A 27284-nucleotide genomic window follows, 5' to 3' on the forward strand; every position below is an offset into this window, starting at 1 on the left:
CTCCTGTTTTCCCACATTAACATGGAGTAAGGTAATATACTGCTGAAGATGCATTGAACCCAGTCTCCGATCTTTTCGCCCTCCCACAAAACAGATCTGCACAAAGTATATGTTATGTCTGAATCTAGAAATCTATGGCAGTTACACACAAAAGGAATAAAGTAGACTGTTTTAGAAAGATTACATATGGTCATATGAAGTAAAAGATCTCACTTTCATTAACCCTTTGGATGCCTAAAAGAATTAAATGTCCCTTCTGTTCTACTCTCACTTTGAACCTAAATAAAACGCATCATCCCTACACACTCTTCATAATTGAATTTTGCAGGACCTTGTCTGTTTGGTTATATCATATACTGTGAAATTAGGTGACCAGATAGGAAATTCAATATTCTACATCCATGCATAATTTGACAGTTGGAGGTAGACCTAGTTCCACACAAGTCACTGGATCTTTCACTGTTCGCATCTTACAAAAGAGTGTCCGAAACATAAGTCTCCATCCAGGAGTCAAACCAAACTCACCACCTCATATGGACATCCTCCATCATGCACTGATTTAGAAAATAAACATTAAGACACTACACAGTTGTTGTATGATTTATTTACAAAAAGAAATTATACAAGGTTTGTAAAGATCAGAAATGTACAACCTGTATACTGAAAATGTATTTCTCACAAAGTCAAGAATGTATCATAAAGCCTTATATACAAAGTCAATAACCCAGGTATTGGACATAACAATACCCCATTATCTATGATGACAGTGTTATATTCAAGTACAATGCCCACAACTCACGAGAAGGGCTGGTGTGTTCAGTACAAATGGTCCACATAAAAAATTGTGTTTTCTTATTTAATAGCAGGAATTGATCATAAAGCATCAAACCTTTTAATAAACTACAACTAATGACAAAGCTATTGGTATTGCTAAGGGGATCGTCCCGTGATAATAAAAAAGCACCTGTTAAATCAGCACATTTAATCCAGTCTCACTCATCCATTTTCTACTATATATCTTGTTTTCCTGTTCCAAGTGGAGAAAGAGGGCCCCAGAAACTGCATATTCTAAAAGAAACTTTGGGCCAGGTGGTTACTATGGAGGGCTGTTGCATATACTGCTTGGATGGGGACACCAACAAGACTATATTAACTATGCCTAATTGGGGCATTGAACCTTGATGAATACTTTAGTGTTGGAGGAATAGTCCTGCTCTCCAACACTGCTTCATATTCAAGCACTGACCAATTCTCTGGTCTTCTTGAGTTAAAGCGTTTTGGATTTCAACTTCTTTATTAAAGTTGATAAGCGAAACATCTTCAACTAATGTCAACTGAACCCTTCAAAGGACCAGGTCTTCTTGTTTACAGCCAACTCACTATCATACTAAACAAAAAGCATGGGATCATGAATATTTTGGGAATTTTTATGGTTGTGAAAAATGAGGTTTTTTAAATATGTATGAAGTATAAAAATTGTTCATGATCCCTAACTTTTGTTGGACAGTGTATGTATGTATATAAGTGCCATGCACAGTTTGCATGCACAGAAATCATTTGCAGAGCAGTTTATTTTATCAAGGGATATACTGTATGTGCTGAACGTTGTGTTTCTACAGTTCCAAGATGTTCTTAAAGAGAACATTACTGATTCCCTCCCTACTCAAATCATGTTTCCCCTTCCTCCTGCCTTCTCCAGTCCTGATGTTACATTGGAGGCTGAGTGAGTGAGTGAGTGAGTGAGTGAGTGAGTGAGTGAGTGAGAAGCACTCATTAGTTTGCCTTTACAACAAGCATGGCGTATCTGGGGACCTTCTCTGCCTTACAATCTCCAGGTGCGCACACCCCCACATAACATTCAACTCCGGATATAAGCAGACACTATTAGGTGTTACACATCTGGCTCTTCTGAGGTATCCATGTAACACCCTGGTACTTCTCCTGAATTATACTTAAATCTTACAGTAAAAATCATAGGCTCTTCCCCCAATTTTCCTCTGTGCACTTCAACCATCGTATCCATGATCATCTCCATGAGATATGATGCTCCTGATTGCTGCCCATCGCTGACAGATTCCAATCCATCACTTACAGGTGGAGTACCTCATTGGCCAGGTCAGAAATACAGGGAAAAATACTGGTTAGAAATAGAGCAACATATGTGTTGTCAACGGTTGGTGATCCTCACTACATGACAATCTAATACAATGCATGTTAAATAAAATACTAGTTGATCTATTGATTTCTTTGAGTTTGAAATGCTCGAGTAGGGTGTGTGAACTTATAATGTGAAGTTGAGTTTGTATAGAGATATTTGTTTTCTCCAACCTGTTATGTCAGACATGACTTGATATACCAGACATATTATATCCAGAGCTGACTCTACCCATGGGTATTCAGACTAAATCTATAGAAACTATTCACTCATTCACACACTTATCTAATCATCTTTGCTGACAATAAATATTATGTCAGAGGAGTATCTTTGTGAAACAAGAGACAGAATATTGTGACCCTGATTTTTCTGTAGTTATGCTGGTGGGGAAATGTGGTAAGTTGTACATGGCAATAAATAATCATCCATACTTGATGAGTCAAATAAATCTCACTGCATATAATCATGATAATGATCATAACAATATACAAAATAGGGAAACAAAAAGGTTCACAAATCTATACACTTGCAATACTAAACACTAATTAACCAAAGCACTTCAGTTTGTAGGGATGTAACAGTATGTTAGTGGTCTGATAATGTCATCACATAAAGAAAAATCAAAGTCAATATTTTACAACTACAATGTCAAAAACATGATAATCATATATTCATGCATAAAACGTATAAACAATGTTCAGAGTTTCCAAACATTGGCTAAGTAAAGCAACCTCGTATCCAAGTTACTTGCCCTTCTTTGTAGCACTATCTGGGGGTAGATATACCCCCGGCGTGATTAAGCGAACTCACTCGAGGAGGAATATCTTCCAAACATACCATATAATCTAAACAGAATATTGTTTCAAAACAATTGTAAAATAAACAAGAACTTTAAACAAACCTGGTAAACATTTTATCTACAACTGAAATCATTGTAAATTATTGTATTATCAAATCACAAATTTATGGAAATTATGTCATATAGCTAGTCCAGGAACAATTTTAACTGATTTTAAATCAAAATGGTAAAGATACCAGTATTCCATGTAGGAAGAACACCATTTTCTCACAGCACCAACTGTACTCCTGAAACATACAGCTCCAACTTAAGACAATTACATTCTTATACTGTTACACAGCTGCTGACATCAATGTAACAAAACAGGTGTGTTCTTCAAAGTGCATATTTTGCCCTGTTATCAACTCCATATCAACATACATACTGGTATCCACTGTCTGAGGGAAGCAGTTATTCATATTGCAGCTTCCCTGCATATGGTATGTGTTAAGTAGTATAGACAATGGGGGTATGGAAACGGCTACCTAGCTATAGTTAAGTCCTTTCACCCCAATTCTGCCCCCACAGACCGCCCCAAAACCAGTCAAATTTGGTAGGTCCGTGGGGACAGAATTGGTATGAAAGGCCTTAACTGTCCCCATGACTCCTTGTCTATACTGCTGGCCATAAATGTACAATTAAAGAATGCACTCCTCAGATGGACCAAAGATACGACAACTACAATAGTAACAAAGCATATCATCTATGACTTCAGGGCTCATATTTGGGTAAACCTATGTTAACCCATGGATCCGTTTCCTGTTGTTTTTAAGATTTACCTGCCCTTGATTTTCATTAACTTCTGATTGACTACTCATCTCAGTCCAACAGACCAGTCTGACAGTTAGTTACAAACCAATCTCAGTCCAACAGACCAGTCTGACAGTGAGTTACAAACCAATCTCAGTCCAACAGACCAGTCTGACAGTGAGTTACAAACCAATCTCAGTCCAACAGACCAGTCTGACAGTGAGTTACAACCAATCTCAGTCCAACAGACCAGTCTGACAGTGAGTTACAACCAATCTCAGTGATGGGTTGGTGTTGACAATAATGCCACAACAGGGAAATGGAAAATCCACAGGAAGGAAGCAAGGCTTGAATGTACATTTACCAAAATACAAATGACAGAGCTACAGGCGATGAGGTAAAACATGTTCTACCAATAATAAAACTATAAACAAAATCATCAGAAAGGTCAGCATGATCAATGGAGCACAAATTTCAAGCAGGAATGTAAAATAGATTGAATGTCTGACAAAAAACGTAAAAATAACGTAACATGGTTTTCTTAACTACATATGGAACTGTTGTAGTTGGGTTGGTTAGATCGCTGACTTTGTGTGCTGGCAATTAGGTGCCTGTCTCTGAGTGTGTGTGTCTGAATCCTGGAAGGGACTCAAAACCCCCTAAGTAATAGAATCTGTAGTTTACCGTGAAAGTGAAATCCCCAAAATAACATACCCTGGTACCTTAAACTACACAGTTTGAAGGCATTTTGTGGTTAACAACTGAAGATGAACTGAAGCTCCCATTAACTGTACCAACCAGATATTTCATACACACAACCTGACCTTAAAAAACACTTGACCTTTCTGTATATGTAGACTTACCATTCTTACACATATAGCTACAGTGCCTTGCAATGTCACAAGGGGCAGCTATTATGGGATATCGATGAGGACCTTACCTCTTTAAGCTGATTATTGACATCAAATACAAATGTATCTGAGTAAGACAACATCTTACAAACAGCATGAAAAATAAATGGCTGAAAAGTCCCTTGTTTTAGGAAGGAGGTTTGATACATATTTACACACAAGATTGAACAACATGACTGGCCTGACTTCTGGCATATGCACCAGGTACGTTGGTAAGTTGACAAACATAAATGCAAGTAATACTTGGGAGATGTCGAGAGTGGTATACGAGTTCACAAGAAAATGGTTAATAAATTAGAAGAGTCTAGGATACCACATGAAGTCACTTTTTGTAACTCTGAAAATCTGCATGTATGTTAATTCATAATAAAGCTTTTAACTTAAAAAAAACAGCAACAAAAACACTTTCCAAATGTTTTAGTAGAAAAAAAGAGATTGATGTGATTTAAAAGAAGCCATCAAATAACTGTAAAGTACATCATAAAAGACAATATGGACAGACAATTTTATGTGTTGTTTCACAGATATTTCAACATGGATTTGATTTAGTTGCCTACAAGAAAAATAGTCTTCTTGTAATTTGTTATAAAAATCAATACAAAGGTGTTTAGAGTAAGAATACAGCTACACACTTTTATGAAAGTTGTGGTCATCTCTGCACTCAAGAAACAAGAGCATTGACAGGTTGGACAGAACACATAATATAGAGATAGATAGCCTGTTCCCCCAGGTTTCAGCATTGAGTAATTTGTAGATTTGTATTAAAAATGTGCAGCTTATCACATGATTGAACACTACTTGAAAAAAATATCAATTATAAAAGACATATTTTACAAATATATATTACAAAAAAAATTCAACATATCAGCATGAAAAGAGTGAGTGAGTAAGGTTTTACGTTACTTTTAGCAATATTCCAGCAATATCAAGGCAGGAAACACCAGAAATAGGCTGGACATATTGTACCCATGAAGGGAATTGAACCTGGGTCTTCAGCTTGACAAGCTGATGCTTTAACCACTAGGCTACCCCATCAACCCAGCATGAAAATGCCTTACTGTATAACACCAGGTATGATGGGTACCCTTTCTCAACGACTTCCTCTTCAGGTGAGTTGCTACAGAGGTATTTACTCAGTACTCAACAAAGCAAGGGTCTGAATGACCACTCTTTACTAAAGGTGTAAAGAAATTCTCATCAGACACTTGTACACGATTTAGGACCACAACAATAGCTGTCTGCCTGCAAACACGAGCTTTGGTACAGCCTGGTTTTTCTCAGCAGTATTTTCCTGTTAAATTCAATGAAAGCAATGTTGTGTAATATTCAGAGTGTCTATCAAAAGACTGGAAGTGGCACAGTATGAAGGGTCCGATATGTCATAGGTTAATTTGACACGATACATGAACAAGCAACTCACAACCACCACTAGCATCAGCAACAGACCCCAACCTGGCCAGCCAGACATTCCTTCATAACAAACACTGGGGAAAACAACCAACTTCCCATACATTTACTGACATTGTCGTTATCCAAGCCGATGTGACATACCATTCCGAATGCTAAAATTTACAATTACCACTAAATGTTATAACGCACCTGAATTTCCTAATTGTGGTTGTCATTTAGGCACCATCATGTGTTGAAGATGGATCCCATTGTTTGACAAAAGGGAGACAGTTTGGTATATTTTACCCTTTACTCATATAATCTCTCCTGTGATATCCAAGAAGTTTGTGTTTTATATAAGGACCTATGTTTAAACATTGAATGAGGTATTCCTATCAAGTTGGGGTACCTTGCACTACTCTTCCCACTAACTCTGATGGAAACCTGTCCCTACTTAACCCACTATTTTTCACTGGTGAATTCTTCTGCAAATGGAACCACATCTGAGCTGTCCCTGGCTGTTGTATTCCTGCTCCACATTCAAGCCAGGCCCTAGGGTACTATACAAACTGATGTACAGACATAGTGTCACAAGCACTGGAAAGGATATAGTCGTGATAATAATTATGGCACCTTTGGAATTACGAACAGCAAATCTTGGAAACACAACACATTGCATTGGTTTTGAAAGATACATGAACAAGATATCAAATCATTTCTACAGGTAATTATACTTTTTTTCACACAAGTTCCTCTCATATAATTCATTCTCTAATAATCATGAAGTTATCTTGGATTCAAGATTAAATAAGTGACGTTAAAATAGGAACAAGCGGCCACTTGACAAGTGTATATTGTACAGAGTAATTTGTATGATGTACTTACATGAATTGTATTAAGTAAACCTACCTTAGTTTATTATGATCAATGTCTAGGCTCAGTTTCTATATTTCTATCTCTAACATGGGTCTCTAGCAAACATGGTAAACAAGGAAATAAAAGCATGTCCTCGCTACATGAATATAGTCACATATATACAGGAGAAACGTCAACTTACTGTACAACATTTAACTCTTCCAATTATACAGATTTCAGATTATATTTTTACACTGTAGGGCTCTACCATTTCTGAAATATGTTCATTTAAATATGTCATGTAAACAATTCAAGGTGATCAAGCCTTGATACTTTTTCTGCCTGAGGAAAAATTAAAGAAAAAGCCTTGTTGCCTGGCCATTTTGAAATTAACTTCTGTTGATAAACACCTGTTTTTATAGCCTCTCATGATATTATAGAATAACACTGTCAAAACAAAATACTGGAACATACATGTTGCATCGAAATACAAAGAAGTCTTACAACTCTGTAGCCATCTTCATTCCAGTAATGTGCCCAAACCCTGTAAGCTTCATTTATCAGATATACAGAATTATGTGTGATATTTAACATGACATTTCAGCATTATCAAATAATAATTAGGTGTATCTACACAACAAAGCAATGCATAAATACAGTGAGTTATGTTTTCACATCATATCATCCACTTTTCATATATACCATCCGAATTCTGGACACTTGATCAAAATACCGGCATCACTGTCATTGTTTCCTGTTATAGACATGTTTACATGCCCACATTTGCTGATATCTGTTACCATAGTGGCCATGTTGGTGTGTCAAGGGAGATAACTCCACGTCGTTAGTGGCTGAACTCCATCCCCGTCCTGACTTAGATATGATGACAAACCGTAACAAAACTCATGCTTCTACCGCTTGATCAGCCGAATAGAGTTGGACTTCTTTGGAACAAGAATAGCAGCAACTGGAAAAGAACAAAAAGAACAAAAAAACCGTTTAAACTCCAGACAGATGTTACCAAGGACAATCACAATGCCCACTGGGGGCATGGTGGGCGAGCTGTCTAAGGCACCCTGCTTGAAAGCGAAAGGTGCCTGGATCGATCCCCACTTGTTACCTTGGAGCTAACATTACTTGCAGGTTCTTTCAGTGTTGTCACAACCCCTAGTGTGCAGTACACAACCCTGTGCACTTAAAAGAACCCACTCATCCGATGGTAGGTGACCATATGGTGGACACACGAACAAGTGCAGACATCTAGTTTGAGGGTATTGTAACGTGCAGAATCATTGACAAAATACTGTGTCCCAGTCCACCCAGCGGCAAATGGGTACCTTGTGAGGATGAGGCTCGGTGATAACTCGCTTCGGGCTGCATGAGTTGAATACTCCCCAGGGAGTTGAGTTGGTTCAGAGAATGCCAGAAAAAAGACATCCGTTGATCAAGAGAACACTCCAGCGCCTTGAGCATGTACTAGCTATATGCGCACTATACAAACATCCTATCCTATGAATTGTTGGGCTATGAAAACGAAGGATTTTCATTTGTCTCTCATCTCATGTACAGCAAGTGAAAAGTGAAGACATACCATGACAACCAGTTAAAGAAAGTGCCCTGGGCACATAATTCTGTATGTTGTACTATGAAGTAATGACTACTTACGTTTACTGTCTTGTGGAGTAAGGGGCATGTCGATCACTTTGTTGAGTGTGTCCACCCATTTGTCCATCTCTTCCTTAGTCTCTGCCTTCAACACGAACTTCCTGTCTGGCGTGTGTAGAGTGAAGCAGAATGGACTGCTCCCTGTTGGCTTGTCTTCTGAAGCCCCTGTCGTTACATGGTACCCAGCATCACGATGACCAATGAAAATCTCCCCTTTAGGAAAAGCATTCTGCAGCAGGAGTGAAAGAAATTTAATCTTGCCATTTTATAGACAAAAATAGTATTCACCTATGAGGCTTTAAGAATTATGAGCCTACATGTTTGTGGCACAGGAGGCTAGACACACAGCTTTATTACTCTTAAGATAAATTTGTCGAATTCTGATTGGTCAAAAGCCGAAGCATACCAAACCATGTAGACAGATTTGCCAGAGTGTACAAACCGTACACTTTGTCAAATTTGTTCAGTGACACACTACACGGGTTGTACAAATGACCTTGACCTTAGATGGAATGTGGCTGCCAAACGGCTGATCGCTTCGAAATTTTAGGGTTGGTTTATACAATTATGAGTATAAACAGAGTAATAAAATTGTTGCCACAATTTCTTATTTGTTTGTGTCAATAAATATATTAAAAAAATATAATGTTTCTGTATTTCACTTGTTGTATAACAAAACCTCAAATTCGATAATTTTCACAATGTGTGAAGCCCATTTCTGGTGTCCCCCGCCGTGATGTTGCTGGAATATTGCTAAAAGCGGCGTAAAACCAAACTCAGTCAGTCGATAATTTTCATCATAAACTAATCCATCCAAAATTATCTCGCTTCATGACCGTTCATGAAACATCATGGCGAAATGTTTTGCATCTCATTCTGCCGATGGTTGAATGTTGTTGTTTAAAGATAAGCTAAAAAAAGATAAAGGGTAATAAACTCGTCACACGGTGTTTTGAAAGGGTGTACGGGACTGTAAGACCCTTGTAAATTCAAAACACTGTATAACTAATAGTATCGAGTGTATCTGTATTCATACAGTACAAGAGGCTAGATACTTATCTGGATTCACGATGGTACTGGGTTAGTTTCCATGGTAATCATGGTAATAATATTTTGGCAAGGAAAATTAAAACAAACTACAAGTGCCTACCAGTGGGTCTTCATAATACATGAGCTTGCGCTTGTCAAGTGTGAACCATCGCCTCTTGAAAGGTTCATTGCGTGGCCCCATCTTGTTCAGCCATCCCTCTAACATGAAGTCACGTGTCAAGTCCTCTGCCAGCTGGGAAGAAAAGACAGAGACTATCAGAAACCACACGTAAACACTAAACACCTCGACATGAATCGCCACATACAGTGAGACGATGCATGTCAGAAAACTATATACATCATGATGGATATGACATAAATTATTGACACTCCATTTGTCTTGGAAGGATGACTGGATACGTTTTCTATAATACCCAAAGCCTTCGTGTATGCTAATGGATGCAAATCTGAGATGAATATATGAATCCATGTTTACAGATAATATGTTGGACACAGAGTATCAGCAGACATTCTGTATCGAAATTCATTCCTCAACATAGTCATATAAAACATACATCAACATTTTCAAACTTGTGTTTGACTAACTCTTCCTTGTCCACAGAAAAAGCATGTGTGAACAAACTCAATACCTGTAAGCTATACCTCTCTACATCTCTGATTTTTATGTAAATGTGTCATCCTTTCTCAGCATGACATCAAACTGTGGGCCATATTTATATATTACCTTTTGCAGGTGTGTGTCAGTAATGTCTGCGACACAGACAGGAGGCTGGCCTATGTTTAACCTGTCATACACCCATGGGACGAGGGAGAAACCAGGTTCAGTTGAGAGCAACTGGATGCAAGTTAAATCAAGTCTTGTTCAATAATATTTTAAAAGGTTGCCCTCACTGTGTACACAACACTTGACTAATACAGCTTTTGTTGGTTCACCCTACCTGACATATCTAATTTGAATAGCTTGGAATTTCCTGGTTTTGATTACATAAAAGTTGCATAACACGTTAAATGAGGGGAATTGAGTTTGAAAAAAACCCTTGCCTTCATTCAGTCTCCAGTCTAAGTGCTTGCTGATTAAAGGAAATGTGGTGCTACATTTCAAAGGTAGGGCTACTTGGATTAATGTCAAGACACATTTAGGAAGTCTGCACTTCCATTCATTTTCTGATGCAATTCATTTCCTGTCGTGCACACTCACTAGTTGAGTGAAATGCATTACCTAGATACAGCAGTGTCAGGAAAGTAGCACATGATAAACCTCCACGTGTACGGCACTTCATACTAAGTCATGGTAAGGGTCACTTCAAATGTTGTGATCTGTCCATCCAATCAAGTTCATAATTAGGAGTAGCTCAAGATCCTCTTAAGTCAAGTAAAGGGTATGTTGTTGGGGAAATAAATACCACTTCCAGGGAAATAAGGACTGAAAGTTCCGAGGACAGGGAAAATACATCAACCACCTAAGGGAGATGACCCTGTCAGTACACAACCCATCTGAAGCCAGACGTATCTTTGCTGTGGCAAACCCCTCTACTTATGTATGTTACTACAATTTCCCAACAATTTCTACAGCAAGAAAAGCTCTTTTTGGCCTACTGGACATGTTAAATTACAGAAATGGTTAACAAATTCAATATTGGTATGAAAATTATCAGACATGTTCAACTAGCTGCTATGTAGAAGCTTTTCTTTCTTAGACATACCAGATTTAGACTTCTGACATGGTGAAATAAATAGAACCGGCAAATATGACCGGAAACTTCTGATTTGTGATTACCTTACATTCATACTGTTGCAATTTACATCTACACAGATGCATGAGCTGGGGTCAAATACTTCCTCATCTCCAAACATTTAAAAAACACTTCCCCATAATATCACAAATCAGCCCTTTTGACTCTCACTCTCACTTACATCTTAACCTTCCTCCCTGTGAAAGAACCTTCAGATTGACCCATGTTTATTCATCATTGACATGGAAACCAACTGCAGCTGTACTTACTGTGTCGAGGTCTCTGTCTGGGAATGCTATCCTCCTGCGTTCCAGCTTGGCTGCACGGATAGCATGGTACCAGTCAACAATGTCCTGCCAACACATGGCTCAGTATCAACAACAATACCTACATACCTGGAGACTTACATAGCATGGTACCAGTCAACAATGTCCTGCCAACACATGGCTCAGTATCAACAACAATACCTACATACCTGGAGACTTACATAGCATGGTACCAGTCAACAATGTCCTGCCAACACATGGCTCAGTATCAACAACAATACCTCCATACCTGGAGACTTACATAGCATGGTACCAGTCAACAATGTCCTGCCAACACATGGCTCAGTATCAACAACAATACCTACATACCTGAGACTTACATAGCATGGTACCAGTCAACAATGTCCTGCCAACACATGGCTCAGTATCAACAACAATACCTCCATACCTGGAGACTTTACATAGCATGGTACCAGTCAACAATGTCCTGCCAACACATGGCTCAGTATCAACAACAATACCTACATACCTGGAGACTTACATAGCATGGTACCAGTCAACAATGTCCTGCCAACACATGGCTCAGTATCAACAACAATACCTACATACCTGGAGACTTACATAGCATGGTACCAGTCAACAATGTCCTGCCAACACATGGCTCAGTATCAACAACAATACCTACATACCTGGAGACTTACATAGCATGGTACCAGTCAACAATGTCCTGCCAAAACATGGCTCAGTATCAACAACAATACCTACATACCTGGAGACTTACATAGCATGGTACCAGTCAACAATGTCCTGCCAACACATGGCTCAGTATCAACAACAATACCTACATATCTGTAGACTTACATAGCATGGTACCAGTCAACAATGTCCTGCCAACACATGGCTCAGTATCAACAACAATACCTACATACCTGGAGACTTACATAGCATGGTACCAGTCAACAATGTCCTGCCAACACATGGCTCAGTATCAACAACAATACCTCCATACCTGGAGACTTACATAGCATGGTACCAGTCAACAATGTCCTGCCAACACATGGCTCAGTATCAACAACAATACCTCCATACCTGGAGACTTACATAGCATGGTACCAGTCAACAATGTCCTGCCAACACATGGCTCAGTATCAACAACAATACCTACATACCTGGAGACTTACATAGCATGGTACCAGTCAACAATGTCCTGCCAACACATGGCTCAGTATCAACAACAATACCTCCATATCTGGAGACTTACATAGCATGGTACCAGTCAACAATGTCCTGCCAACACATGGCTCAGTATCAACAACAATACCTACATACCTGGAGACTTACATAGCATGGTACCAGTCAACAATGTCCTGCCAACACATGGCTCAGTATCAACAACAATACCTCCATACCTGGAGACTTACATAGCATGGTACCAGTCAACAATGTCCTGCCAACACATGGCTCAGTATCAACAACAATACCTACATACCTGGAGACTTACATAGCATGGTACCAGTCAACAATGTCCTGCCAACACATGGCTCAGTATCAACAACAATACCTCCATACCTGGAGACTTACATATCACGGGCTACTTGCTGGAACTGTTTGTGATAATGTGTCTTGAAAACCCTGACACATTCAGCATGTTTAGAGTGAATGAGTGAGTGTAGTTGTATGCTGCTTTTTGCAATATTCCAGCAACATTACGGCGGGGGACACCAGAAATGGGCTTCACACACTGTGCCCATGTGGGGAATCGAACCCGGGTCTTCGGCATGACGAGCAAACGCTTTAACCACTAGGCTACCCCACAGCCCCTCAGCATGTTTAGAAGGATGCGTGACTCAGAGTTAAAATGACTATAATATATGACAATGAATCTCATACATTCACTGAGCAATCAGCTTGTGAGTAGTCAGTCATGAATCATGGATCTCCATATAGTCCTTCATTCTCGAAAAGGTAACATGGCTCTTATTCTTCCCATGAGTGAAAAGTTAAAAGATACAATTTTTCTATGATAAATCTGCAATCAAAAAGTCTATTGCCTTCAGCCTTACAGCACGATGAAAGGGATGTAAAGATAGCTGTTGGACTACAAAACATAGTAGTCTCTTCCTCCCAATAAAGTGAAGCAACAGTAAATGAAGTGGACATACTCTTGAGCTTTCTGAATGTACAAACAAGCTTCTGGTGGAGCCATTCTTGTAAAAGGTAATCTGCATGCCATAGGGGTGACCTATCTTCTCAGGTACAAACACTGCGTTCACCTCATCCAGGTCTATCTCTGCCTTAGGTCGAGGTGCCTGAAACAATACCATCACTTCAGGACTTGTTCAGGATTCACAAGCTGTACCGGCACAATCTGGCCACCAGTTCTTGTCTAAGGACAAGTGTCTAAATGTTCTCTATGTGATATATTGGGTAAATGATGGACAGGTAGACATAATAATAGGACCAAGTCTCTGAAACATCACCATCTCAATACTTTCAGAATATCTAGAGAGGTACAACCTATAACTCCACAATCTAGGCACTATTTACACTAGTTCCTGTCAAGTGCCATTTGCTAAATGTTGTCTATGACAAGTTGTGGATAAACCTTGATATTTAGAATGTTGAATTGATATTGTAAACATCAGGCAAAAAAAGGTATACCAAACATATTCTAAACATTTCAGGGCACACAACACTACATTTCCCTAAATGTTTTGAATGAAACAATTATTTGAAATTGACCACTGGTTAGATTTGTGAAAAAAGAGTTTTTCTTCATTTGCTGTAATATCGTTATGAGTTCAATCATTGTCAAATATAGATTAGATACTGCTGGTACACCAACAAGGGCCAGCTTGTACAGAGCTACCCAACTTACAATCGATCAACTTTGCAATGGTCATGCCTCAGGCGAATATCCACTTGCACAAACCAAACTTAGTTCAATTGTAAGACTGCTTGGTGTTAAAAGCACAATCTCTGACAGGATCAAAATCTTCAACGGTGGAAAAGTAATTACCTAAAAACTGACTTGTGTTAACAATTATCTGCAGAAGTGCATTGCTTGCTTAACATACTAACAGCACAACTGGGTACAAGCATGACAACAGCGAAACTGGGTACAAACATACCAACATCAGGACTGGGTACAAGCATACCAACATCAGGACTGGGTACAAGCATACCAACAGCAGATCTGGGTACAAACATAGCAACATCAGGTCTGGGTACAAGCATACCAATATCAGGACTGGGTACAAGCATACCAACAACAGATGTGGAAACAAGCATACCAATATCAGGACTGGGTACAAGCATACCAACAGCAGATCTGGGTAAAAGCATATCAACAGCAGGATTGGGTACAAGCATACCTACAGCAGATCTGGGTACAAGCATACCAACAGCAGAACTGGGTACAAGCATACCAACAGCAGATCTGGGTACAAGCATACCAACAGCAGATTGGGTACAAGCATACCAACAGCAGATCTGGGTAAGAGCATATCAACAGCAGGATTGGGTACAAGCATACCTACAGCAGATCTGGGTAAGAGCATATCAACAGCAGGATTGGGTACAAGCATACCTACAGCAGATCTGGGTACAAGCATACCAACAGCAGAACTGGGTACAAGCATACCAACAGCAGATCAGGGTACAAGCATATCAACAGCAGAACTGGGTACAAGCATTCCAACATCAGGACTGGGTACAAGCATACCAACAGCAGAACTGGGTACAAGCATACCAACAGCAGAACTGGGTACAAGCATACCAACAGCAGAACTGGGTACAAGCATACCAACAGCAGATCTGGGTACAAGCATACCAACAGCAGAACTGGGTACAAGCATACCAACAGCAGATCTGGGTACAAGCATACCAACAGCAGATCTGGGTACAAGCATACCAACAGCAGAACTGGGTACAAGCATACCAACAGCAGAACTGGGTACAAGCATACCAACAGCAGAACTGGGTACAAGCATACCAACAGCAGATCTTGGTACAAGCATACCAACAGCAGAACTGGGAACAAGCATTCCAACAGCAGAACTGGGTACAAGCATACCAACAGCAGAACTGGGTACAAGCATACCAACAGCAGAACTGGGTACAAGCATACCAACAGCAGATCTGGGTACAAGCATACCAACAGCAGAACTGGGTACAAGCATACCAACAGCAGAACTGGGTACAAGCATACCAACAGCAGAACTGGGTACAAGCATACCAACAGCAGAACTGGGTACAAGCATACCAACAGCAGAACTGGGTACAAACATACCAACAGCAGAACTGGGTACAAGCATACCAACAGCAGAACTGGGTACAAGCATACCAACAGCAGAACTGGGTACAAGCATACCAACAGCAGAACTGGGTACAAGCATACCAACAGCAGAATCTGGGTACAAGCATACCAACAGCAGAACTGGGTACAAGCATACCAACAGCAGGACTGGGTACAAGCATTCCAACTGTGGCACCAGTTACCATATACTAAATGCACCTCTTTCTATCACACCCTGCACTTACACAGGCTGTATTAAATAACCAGCACTCGGATGATGGCCGATAGTTTGCATTGACATTGTGTACAGAAACTGAGAGTATGATATGGCAAAAACAGAGAAACCTTACCCATGTTCTGTGAAAATATTGAAATACAAATACACAGATCAAAATTTGGCTCTTACTGACATAGAAGTTATATCAAATAATAATATAACATAACATAGAACTACCACCATCCACAGTATGAAAAAAGATTAACTACCCTTGAAACAAAGGGATGCACAGGAAACATAATACACTGGGCTGCTCAAGCCCACTATAAAACACTACTTGTCGCTTGCAAATTCAATAATTAATTTAAAGAATAACACAAGTTAGTGCAGAACAATATGGTGGAGATAAAGGAACTCACTTTGCTTGATTCTTCTATCACAAAATACTGAAGTTTGTTTTCTGGCCTAGAAAGAACAAATTTCCTTTGTTGGAAGAGTTTTCTATCACGACCAAGTTTTAATAAAAGTCCTTCTTTCTTTGCACAATTGTAAGATTCCTGCTTGTCTGCATCAGTGAATTCCAGACGCTGATATTTGGCGAATATCCATTCCTTCTTCAACACACTGAAAGTCAGACACCATCAGAGATACAATAATAGACATCAAAGCGATGAATCATTTGGTAAGTTATGTTTATAACTGATAATTACATGACAATCTCCACAAAAATGTAAGTACTCTCAATTTGCCTTCAATAATCAAACCCCAAATACATATATACAAAACAGAATGCAGAAGTGCAAATCAAGATCATCAGGACCCAAATCCCATTCTACATTATTTCATCTTGTCAGTCATTACAAAAAAACACACAATAATCAACAGTGACATCAATATATCAAACTTATTACTGCAGAAGTATTCATTTATATCAAGTACTTACTCCACACTCTCCTTCTGTGGTCGTCTGTAGAACGGGGGAACGTGCAGTTCATACCTCTCCTTCGCCCTGTTGTTGCCGATCCCCTGCATCAGCTGAAGAAACATCAAACACTGTCTACAGATAGCATAAAACTATTTGAATTCACAATTATAATACTTGGATTTGCTTCACAAAAGCAGCTCATAAAATATTCTCAAATTTTGTAGGTGTTTTAAAATCTTTCAGTCCCATCAGTTATTTATAACCAGCTTTTGGAATATGACTGTAAACTTTAAATTTGTCTTCATTGTCTGGATGCTGATGTACAAAGTGATCTTAGCGCTAAGGTGTACACACTTTAAATATGTCTTAATTCCCTGGGTGTCATGTACGAAGCAATATTAGTGCTAAGGTGTACACACTTTAAATATGTCTTAACTCCCTGGGTGTCATGTACGAAGCGATATTAGCGCTAATATGTCTTAATTCCCTGGCTGTCTTGTACGCAGCTAAAGTGATCATACACCCATATCTCAACGCCAGACTTACAAGTTACGATGGTTAAGGTAGCAATGTACAATAGCATTTGGTTCTTCAAATAAATGAAAGAGTATATTACTACCAATCATTATGTGTGTGTAATGAGCATTCCAGATGTTATACATCATAATCATTTCACAGACAGTTTAAATGAAGTAAGCTCAACTATCCATATGAATGACAGAGAAGGAAGGAAACTACAATATAACTGGAATGTGTAGAAAGTAACACATAAACGCTGTAACAATGAGAGACATGAAAGAGGAAATCTCTCCTCCCTACTTTACTGCAGGCTGTGTATACAATGTGATGAGTGGCATGTATTTCAGTGTTGACTAAATAGGGAAATAGACACCTCCACTTGGTCAGAGTCCCAGTTGTCGAGGGTGACGGACTTGACTCGACTGACACTGTTGAGAGCACGGTGCATCCCTGCACAGTCCTGACACAGGAAGATCCCAATTGTCGAAGATGCCCATGTCGGACCTGCAACAACAAGAATTCATCATTCATGAGCAAGAAATCCTACATCAATTGTTTCATTATGCTCAACGGAATGATAAAGAACATCTACGCCACTTACTTATTCTACACAATAAGACATTAAACTACCACAACCTTATCTTCCCTATTACTTCAGTATTCTTAACAAAACTAAGTACACAAACAAAATCAAAAATAGAAGAAAAAAATACTTTAATGATATAACTGTCAGTAATATGGCTCGCACAAAAGGACATTCAATCACATATTCAAACTACCAGACAGATAAGGGAGATAACTCAACAAGACATCACTTCCACCACATATTTCAACACTACAAAACTCTTGATTCAGCTCGTCTTCTGACTTTTCATCTCTCAGACTCAATTTTCATTAAATATCTAACATAAACTGTCGCATACTTTACATGATTTTTCACCTCTAGATAGATTTATAAACAACCCAAGGTGTCAACATCATAGCATTCTGTGATATACTCCCAGTCTTGTGATGCTTGCCCATTTGTTCTGTACCTAAACTTGGGCATATTTCAGTTCAAACATAAGAAATATAGTATTCCCAGAAATTATTGAGAAAGTTGTTTCGGCAATATTAATACATGTATATAAACTACAGAAGTTTTACTTAATTGAATATGTTGAGATATGATTCTCTTACAGACTCTCTTAAGTGTCTTTTCAGTACTTTGTGAGACCTCCTTGCCCTGCAATATACGACTGAATGCACCTAGTTACACTACCAATCAAAGTTTGTAGGAAATCGTGTGACAGCGTATCCCAATATTTGACCACTTCTTTCTTCATATCCTCAATATTTCCTAGTCCTTTTTGGTTTATTCTGTCCTTCATTAGTCCCCACACATTCTCAATAGGTTTAAGATCTAGGCTGTAGCTGGGCCTGTCTAAACCTGGAACATTTTCGACCGACAACCAGTTGTTTGGTAGTTCACAGTGTGTTTTGGGTCATTATCAAGCTGGAAAATCCAATTATCTTCACACGGTGTTCGGGCCGTTGGAAGGTGGTGATCATTTAAGATGTCAATATATCGTTCCTTCGTCAAATTTCAAGTAAAAATACACAACAGTGTCACTCCATGTGATGATATCCCACCCCACATGTGAAATTTCGGGCTATGTTTTAGGCATTGGTAGATAGGTTTCATGGTATCTTTTGTCCAAATTTTCACACAGTTCGGAAAAGGCCAGACAGAACTTTCATCAGAAAAGAAAACATTATCCCAATCTTGACTTTCGTGAGCCCTACACCAGTTTAAACTTGTTTCTTTTTCTGCATCTTTCATCAACGGTGAGGGAATTCCGCGCTTTTTCAACCAGATAAGTCTTTGTAATTCTTATCTAAAGCCTCCATTACATACCAGAGGACTTCCTCTATTAATCATCTCATTTCTGATATTCTCAATTTTCTCCAACTCACAATCTGACCAAGTCACCGGCGATCCGTAGTACTGGACTTCCTTGGCCTCCCTGCCCCTGTCTTGTGCTCAATCCCAACTCCTGACTGAATATTCTTCAAAGTTCTGTATACTGTAGACAGAGGAGTGTCATGTCTACCAGCTAATTCTTTTGCATGAGTCACACCCCTTTCAAAATCATTTAGAATCAGTTTTCTTTACTCTTCTGCTGTCAAATCTGTCAACAAAGGAAACCATCAACAAGGGGGATAACTCTTGATGTAGTAAGGTTCTGCTACACCAGGGGAGATAACTCTTGATGTAGTAAAGGTTCATTCTTAAGCCTACAAGAAGTTGCCTCCCATATTGAGAAAAACCTTACTACATAATGTAACACCTATTTTAAAATTCTATTGCTTGAATAAATTTGTACTGTAGGAAACAAAGATTTTCTCAATAATTTCTGGAAAAACTGTATATATTTATAATATCGTGCAGAATAAATTTGAAATTGTCCAGAATAAACTTGCAACTGTCCACCTGTAATATCATCCAAAATAGACTTGTAATTGTCCAGAAAAAACCTTTTTATTGTCCACAAATCAAACAACGCAACCTCCTTATTCAGCATGTTCACAAGCATAGCAACTTGGTATTTTTTACAAAGTAAACTGACACACAATATAATGTAACAAACAAATACAGATTTGTATCATATTTCTGCCCACGCTAAGAAATGTGATCAATGAGCGCAGTTTCCAAGATCCCCAGAGTTTAGAGTGAATTATATCTCAGTTCTATCAAAAACCCTGTACTCACATATTATCAAGTGTGGTAGGGTCGCCTAGGGGTTGAAGTATTTGCTTGTCTCAACAAATACCTGGGCTTCAATTCCCAACATGTTTACAATGTGTGTAACCCATGTCTGCCCTGATACTACTTTGGAATACTGCTAAAAAAAGGGTTAAACTATAGTCACGCATTCACTCTTGTATTACCATAACTTTATTTGGGAAGAGATGCCACTATCTCACTATCTCACCATCAGTAACTACTAGCAAACAAGGATAAGTTGGACCGGCGCAGAGAACACGTTTACGATAAGGAGGCGGTGTATGGCAATGAGCAAACCCATTTGGTTTGTGAAAGGTAGAGCAGATGTAGGCTGGTGCACATGCAGTGCCTGACAAAATTGATTCTGCACACGCCTTGCTCATAAGACTCTCACGTGGTCGGTGTAGCACTACACTTGATGTGGACAACCTGGGGCCCCTTCGCTCACAATGGTAAGCGCCAGTGGGCGGCACTCATACATGCTAATATGGGTCAATTCTCAGGTCAGTTCTCAACTTATCCTTGGTTGCCAGTAACCACTAACATTCGTTTACACACAAGTTTGTCAGTTTGAAATCTGCAACCAATGAAAGTGAAGCTTCTGAAAGGATTTGGCATAGAAATACATTCCAAGAGGTATGCCCTTTTTACCATGTGAGTTGATTGGTTAGCTACCACTTCACATGAAACTGGTAGCAAATTGGTCTATGATATTTATCAGATTAGAATTTACAATTAGGAACACAAGACTAGAATAACAATGAATAATTGAAGATCACATTATCCTCTCCCATTTGTTCAGGCAATATGGGGTTCATATTTTGGCCTTGTAATGTCAAAGAGCCAGTGGGATAACATAATATTTATGCTGAAAACCAGGGTCCGATTCCCAACATAGTTACAATGTGTGAAGCCCATTTTGGTTCTCCCTGTTGTGTTATTACTGAAATATTACTATAGTATAGCTAAAAGCCGTGTAAAACCATTCTCACTGAAATGTAAACCAAATATAAATATTTCCATGTCTAATATGCCGTTAGTCAGAATGTGCTCACAATTAAAGTTCTCTAGCACAAGCAGTGTAAACATTTCTTTGATCTTCAAATATACATAAATGTGCAAAAACCAAATTCTAGTGAATCCATTTCAGCCTGTCATGTCAATGAATAACATGGTGAAACAATCATTTCAGTTTTGGTAATCAACAACTTGAGGATTCTGAATGGACAAAGAAAATGGCCAGAACTGCACTATCTAGTTTAGTGCACCCCATCACATACACCCAATATTGTTACCGGTACATATTCCTACAAAAATATTCTTGGTGTCAGAGGGGATGTACAAATAGATTTGTAGCTTTGTCATGGGAGCCATGACATAGCTAGCTTGACATACTGCTAATACAATCCAAGTTCAAATATATTGGCAAGTTAGAAGTCAACGAGTTAGTTCCACCCAAGTCTACTGGCCATGTCTTTAAACTAGTTGTATCACTAAGTGAGTCAACAGATCAAGCAGTAAGAAAAAAAATCATCCAAATTCTTATTCTGTTCTACATATGGAAAAATTCTTATATATGTTGCATTGGTGTCGGTAAAACCAAGTATGAAATAACCCAGAAGTCCAACATGGTCCCTCATACTATTCTTTTCATTCAGGAGAGAAACATAATTCCATTCATGAAAAGTATTGTGTTTTCTTCCGCTTTGGTTACTGAACATGATTTCTCTAAACGCAGTTTGGGAATGATCAGCACAGACGTTACAAGGTCTCCAATGATGTTGATGTCCCTACAGATTGTCACAAACTCTCTAATTATGTCTACTGCTCATTATGTTATGACTGAGGTAGAAGTGATCTTCTATGAAGATTAACTCCTGCATTCATGAAATCAAGTGCTGTTATTGTGATTCTAAATCAGTCAGAATGTATAGTTTCCAAATGTCTTGGTATAATATACAACATAATCAGCTTGCTTTAACAATGCTGAGATATATATTTGCATGACAGCAGATTTTCCCTAAGAAAGCACTGCAGCATGTTATAATGGGCATGTTTGTGGGTTCAGCCTACTGCAGACTGCATCCATTACATCACAGTAATTTAGGACTTCAGTTCATCCAGTGCAGTACAGAACGTAGGTATGATTCCCAGCATGTCTGACCACATGGTCCTGTTAGCTTCCAACAAGCATAGGTTGCTGAAGACCAATTCTAACCCGAATCTTCATGGGTATATATATCTATAGAATGAAAAGTATATCTAAACAAAGCCAAAAACAATCCGTAATGTCATCATTCTAGACTTGAGTCCTACTATATCCTGTAGTTCTGGGAGACATGTGCGCTCCATGCCATAGCTGGAATAACCCCAGATAATATGTTGACAGACAATGACCATTACTAACAGGGAGGAGCCAAGCCATAACTGCTGATTATCTCAGTCTACAATATACATGCATACATATGGTTGCACACCAATACAGTTACTACTGATTGTAACATATTTATCAAGTAGTTATCAAGTCTCGATGGTGTGGCAATCATTGTAATGGCAGTCTTGCTACTGCCAGCACATACAATCTGTTTTATGAAACCAGTTACCGCTGCATGTAGTCTTGACAGGCAATATTCACATGCTGTAACAATGTTTTTAGTTTGTTGTTTTTCGCCACATTAAGCAATATTGCAGCTATATGACAGCAGTCTGTGAATAGTTGAGTCTGGACCAGACAGTCCAGTGACTGACATCATGAGCATCAATCTTCGCAACTGGGACAGGATGACATTGCTTTCACATTGTGTTTGATGAAGCATTGAGTGATCAAGTGACGTGAACATTATTTCCGTACTACCATTGTCTGGTGACTTCATAGGGTGGGAAGAAAAGGCAAAGGGGATGCAAATCAGAGAATTGTCAACTTGGTGAAGTCTGTCAACACAGATAGGATCATATCATCATGAAAATTAGAGCAAATGTGTGATCTGAAACCATGATCAGCAGATCCTGATACTGCTAAGAGATGCAACCCTGACACATTGAATTTCAGCACTAAAATAGGCTACTGGTCCAGTGTTGCCCTAAAAGAGATCTGATGTGTCAGTTGGCAGTATAAGTGTGCATACAGTTGACAGCTGACTGAAGTCAGGACAGTCCATCAGCATAATACGTGATATTTACATCGTCTAACATTTCTACAAAATGAAGAAATGCTGTATTTGTTAAGTAATATCTGAAAAGGACATGAAATAAGTACAGGACATGAAATAAGTACAAAGGTCTTTTCACTGCAAACATTCATGTCAGAAGTAACAAGAGGTCAGAAGGTCAGGGCCTAGATTTTCGAAGCTCTCTTAGCGATAAGATAGTCGTAAGTTAATGTTAATGTATTCCACTTACGACTATCTTAGCACTAAGAGAGCTTCGAAAATCTAGGCCCAGGTGTGTTGCAAGTTGTCCCTCACAATAAAGAAGACCTTGTTTAGGTGCAAGTCCTTGCCTCCACAGCCAAAGCAATGACTCTTTCAGCTTTGACAAGCTGAGAGATAATTGACACAAAAGATAAATAAGCAAAAGCTTTGGTCTGCTATCTGTTGACAGTTTGACTGTTTGCCTATTTTCTCCAATATCAAAAACTGTGAATTGATGAAAGTTTCCAGGACCACCCCACAAACAACCTATTCCAATCAGGGGTGGATACAGCTTTTTGAGGAAAGGTGGGGATGCACACTCCATTTACACAGTTTTCACAAGAGTTTCAATGGTCATCTAAACTTTCAGGACATGAAAAGGGTGTGTGTGTGGTGAGGGGGAGAAGAGAAGAGAGAGAGAGAGAGAGAGAGAGAGAGATGCACACACACCCTCTGGATCCACATATGCCAATACTGTTTGAACCATCTATATTCAACATGTTCCAGTTAAAGTTGGTTTCCATGGCAACTCTACCAAAAACCTGCTATTTTCATTGCTCCCTTTGTATTCAAACAGTAAATTAACCATGGTGACAGGCAAGTGTTAAGAGAGCGTTCATCTATTCTTTTCAAATGTTGCACACACGCACACATGCACACACACACACTGTATTGCCCATGACAGCAGTTTCAGATAGATGTCAGCAAGTTTTATGTAGTGAGTGAACTGAATCAAGTTCAAAAATTCAAAATATTAAAAAAATGGAACAGTCCTAATATGCCCCATGACTGCACCGATGACGAATTACAACACGATTTGCAAAAGAAATGGCAATAAAACACCATTAATAGCCATTGCTGAATTTGTATAATCAGATTGTAATTTGGAAAATACAGTAATACTAGAAAGACTGTAGTTTGTAAAAGTGACAGGTAGAAACGGGATTAAAAATCAACATATATCAAGAACAACATCATGCGTTACCCTGAAGACTTGACTCACATCTAGTCGCTGAAATGATCAGACTTTACTGAAAAAAAACCCGGTTCCTAAATTATATTCAAAATATATAATATAAAAGAGCCCAGAGAATTTCATTTTCAGAAGCTGTGGACTTGCCACTTATTCTAGACTTGCAAGGGCTCTATTTGGTATATTTGTTTCAGGGTCTGTATTAGGGTGGCCAAATGTAATATTTTCAAACTGCCTGCCATGACGGACATTTCTGTGAGCTTTGCTTTCAGACTGACTGACTGAGTTTTGGTTTTACGCCGCTTTATGCAATATTCCAGCAACATCACACGGCGGGGGACACCAGAAATGGGCTTCACACATTGTACCCATGTGGGGATTCGAACCTGGGTCTTCGGCGTGACAAGCCAACGCTTTAACCACTAGGCTACCCCACCGGCCCTGCTTTCAGACAACATATCTGGATTTTGCTTCCATAGGCCTAACTGTTTCAGAGACGGATCGTCAGTTGGACAGCTTGACAACAGTCAACAACATGCCACAACATATGAGCACATAACTTTCAGGAGAGCTAAGAAATTCTATGACATCATCAGTGTCTCTGTTGGGTGATGGTCAGTCACACTGGGAGTTTCCAACTGCAATGAGCAAAAAATACAATGGCCTGTGAAAATATAATTAACGCTGGACCAGACAAACTAACCATTGATTGACAGCAAAACCAGTTCCTGCCACTGGGCTACAATGACATGGGACGTGTTGATTTGTTTGACACTTCCTACCCATGGATACAATTTACAGTGTATTAGCCCAATAATGAGGTGTCTCTCAGGTACCGCAGCTTCGGTTTCTTGTACAAGGCAAATGATTGGATGGGTCACTTCTTAAATGAAAGACACATTTTGTTTGGTTGCACATTTTGGTTATTTTTCGGAGTGTTGCGTGAGTTTTTTAGCAGATTATTTTACAAAATATTACAAGTATTTTTTTTTTTCAGCATCATTTGAATAGCTATTCTAACTATATCAGCTGGGAAGAATATCCAAGCTAGGAAAGCCACGAGGATCCTTTGGTAATTAGTGTCTGGTGTAGTTATAATGTACTGTTCTATTAGAGCTGCCATATCGATCTGTCTCTATAAACGACATCTAACATATGCAGTTAACCAATATTCAAATCTGTTTCACAATTTACATGTTTTGCTTACAAGTTTGCTGTGCCTTAGATTTGGGAGTGCTAGGAAATTTCAGGAGCTAGTGATTAATTTGCCTAGACTTGAGTACATACACTACAATAAAGTCCAACGACACAATATATTAATAATATTATCTCATCACAACCAACCTTTTCATATTACTACATGCTATACAGTCTTTGTGCTAGTGTATCAGATGCTCACTGTCACCTCTTGTCTCCCATGTACAAACTGTTAACAGCTTGATGACAAAGATACCAAATCATAACTGTATCACTCTTCGTTCACACATACATCACATATTTCATTGGCTAACAGACATTATGTCATTGCCTCATGAATGTACAAATGTCAACCGACGGCATAGATTACAACAGAAACACTCCTCATTCCAGATCTTAACTCATTTTTTACAAAAACTAGGAAAACTAGAATAATCGATTATACTGCTCTTCACTGTGTTGTGTCAAACCCAGTAGACTTGTTCTTCCGCATCATGTTCCCCATGTTGTACGGTCGGGGGGGTCAATATGGCGCCTGACAACGACAATCACGCACCTGCTACAACCACAGACCAAACACAAATTGTACATAATATCTTACGTTCTGTTCCACAATCTGCACAAGCACCATTACCCGGCTCTCGGATAATCTGACCCAGCGCCTGTCTATATTTATCCGCCATCTTGTGTAGATTATGATTCACTTCCCTGTCAACTGTGACAGTCTTAAAATAGAACGGGGAACCCTTCTACGTCACTAATTTCCTTATTAGGAAAAAGGAAGTAAACATCATCGACACGGTTTGGTGAGTTTCACCAGGGAGACTATAAGACGTAGATTATCCCTGGTGTCACCAACTGCTGTATGATGTCGGTTGTCTCGCATGTACGAACAGGTTTCGTGTGTATTATAATATTCCATCGTAAGAAGTTCGTTTCATCATGATGACTGATATGATTTTAGGCCGACCGTGACACGATCTGCGGATAGGAAGACGAGGCATTTCTGGGCGAGGAAACTACGATCCCCACTCAGCTGATGATTCATATGAAAGGTGCGAATCTATTATGCCTTTCCTTCCTGTGGTGTTTATCACCTCCGATGTCACCATACACAATGTAACAGTGATGTATACATCGGTTATCAATCATGTACGATATTTTAGGGCATTAAGTACTGGTAGGGTAAGGGGTTTTGATAGGTCCTTTTTGATGCACCAATGTACTGAAACTAGCTAGCTATCTGTGATCTTTTTTTAATGCAAACAGTGTATAAAACACTTAAACACGTTTATTCTATCAATTTCTGTTCACCCATAGTTAAACTGGTCAGGTACATTTCAGGTGGCATATACTTGTGCAATTGT

At 39.0% G+C, this 27284-nt stretch overlaps 1 protein-coding gene across 1 annotated transcript; it reads right to left on the reverse strand.

Moving 5' to 3' along the window:
• Nucleotides 1-6181: 6181 nt before the first annotated feature.
• On the reverse strand, nucleotides 6182-26618 carry LOC124288891 (arf-GAP with dual PH domain-containing protein 1-like). Its single transcript, XM_046725479.1, has 9 exons — nucleotides 26519-26618; nucleotides 17944-18074; nucleotides 17070-17161; nucleotides 16546-16750; nucleotides 13775-13921; nucleotides 11616-11699; nucleotides 9714-9845; nucleotides 8564-8792; nucleotides 6182-7865 (listed from the first exon to the last, which is right to left on the reverse strand). The coding sequence occupies exons 1-9, from the start codon at nucleotides 26598-26600 to the stop codon at nucleotides 7810-7812; spliced, it is 1158 nt and encodes a 385-aa protein (XP_046581435.1). The 5' UTR covers nucleotides 26601-26618; the 3' UTR covers nucleotides 6182-7809.
• Between the last annotated feature and the right edge of the window lie 666 nt (nucleotides 26619-27284).

Source organism: Haliotis rubra, unplaced genomic scaffold (assembly GCF_003918875.1).
Source record: "Haliotis rubra isolate DU_JTF1 unplaced genomic scaffold, ASM391887v1 Scf428, whole genome shotgun sequence".
Lineage (NCBI taxonomy): Eukaryota > Metazoa > Mollusca > Gastropoda > Lepetellida > Haliotidae > Haliotis > Haliotis rubra.

Excerpts from the sequence above, each read along its gene's own strand:
- LOC124288891 (XM_046725479.1), bottom strand. The coding sequence starts at position 26,600 with ATGGCGGATAAATATAGACAGGCGCTGGGTCAGATTATCCGAGAGCCG. Across the intron at positions 13,922-16,545 it reads TGATAGAAGAATCAAGCAAA|GCACCTCGACCTAAGGCAGA; the intron begins GTGAGTTCCTTT and ends GTATTGTTTCAG. Across the intron at positions 7,866-8,563 it reads TACTCCACAAGACAGTAAAC|TTGCTGCTATTCTTGTTCCA; the intron begins GTAAGTAGTCAT and ends GTTCTTTTCCAG.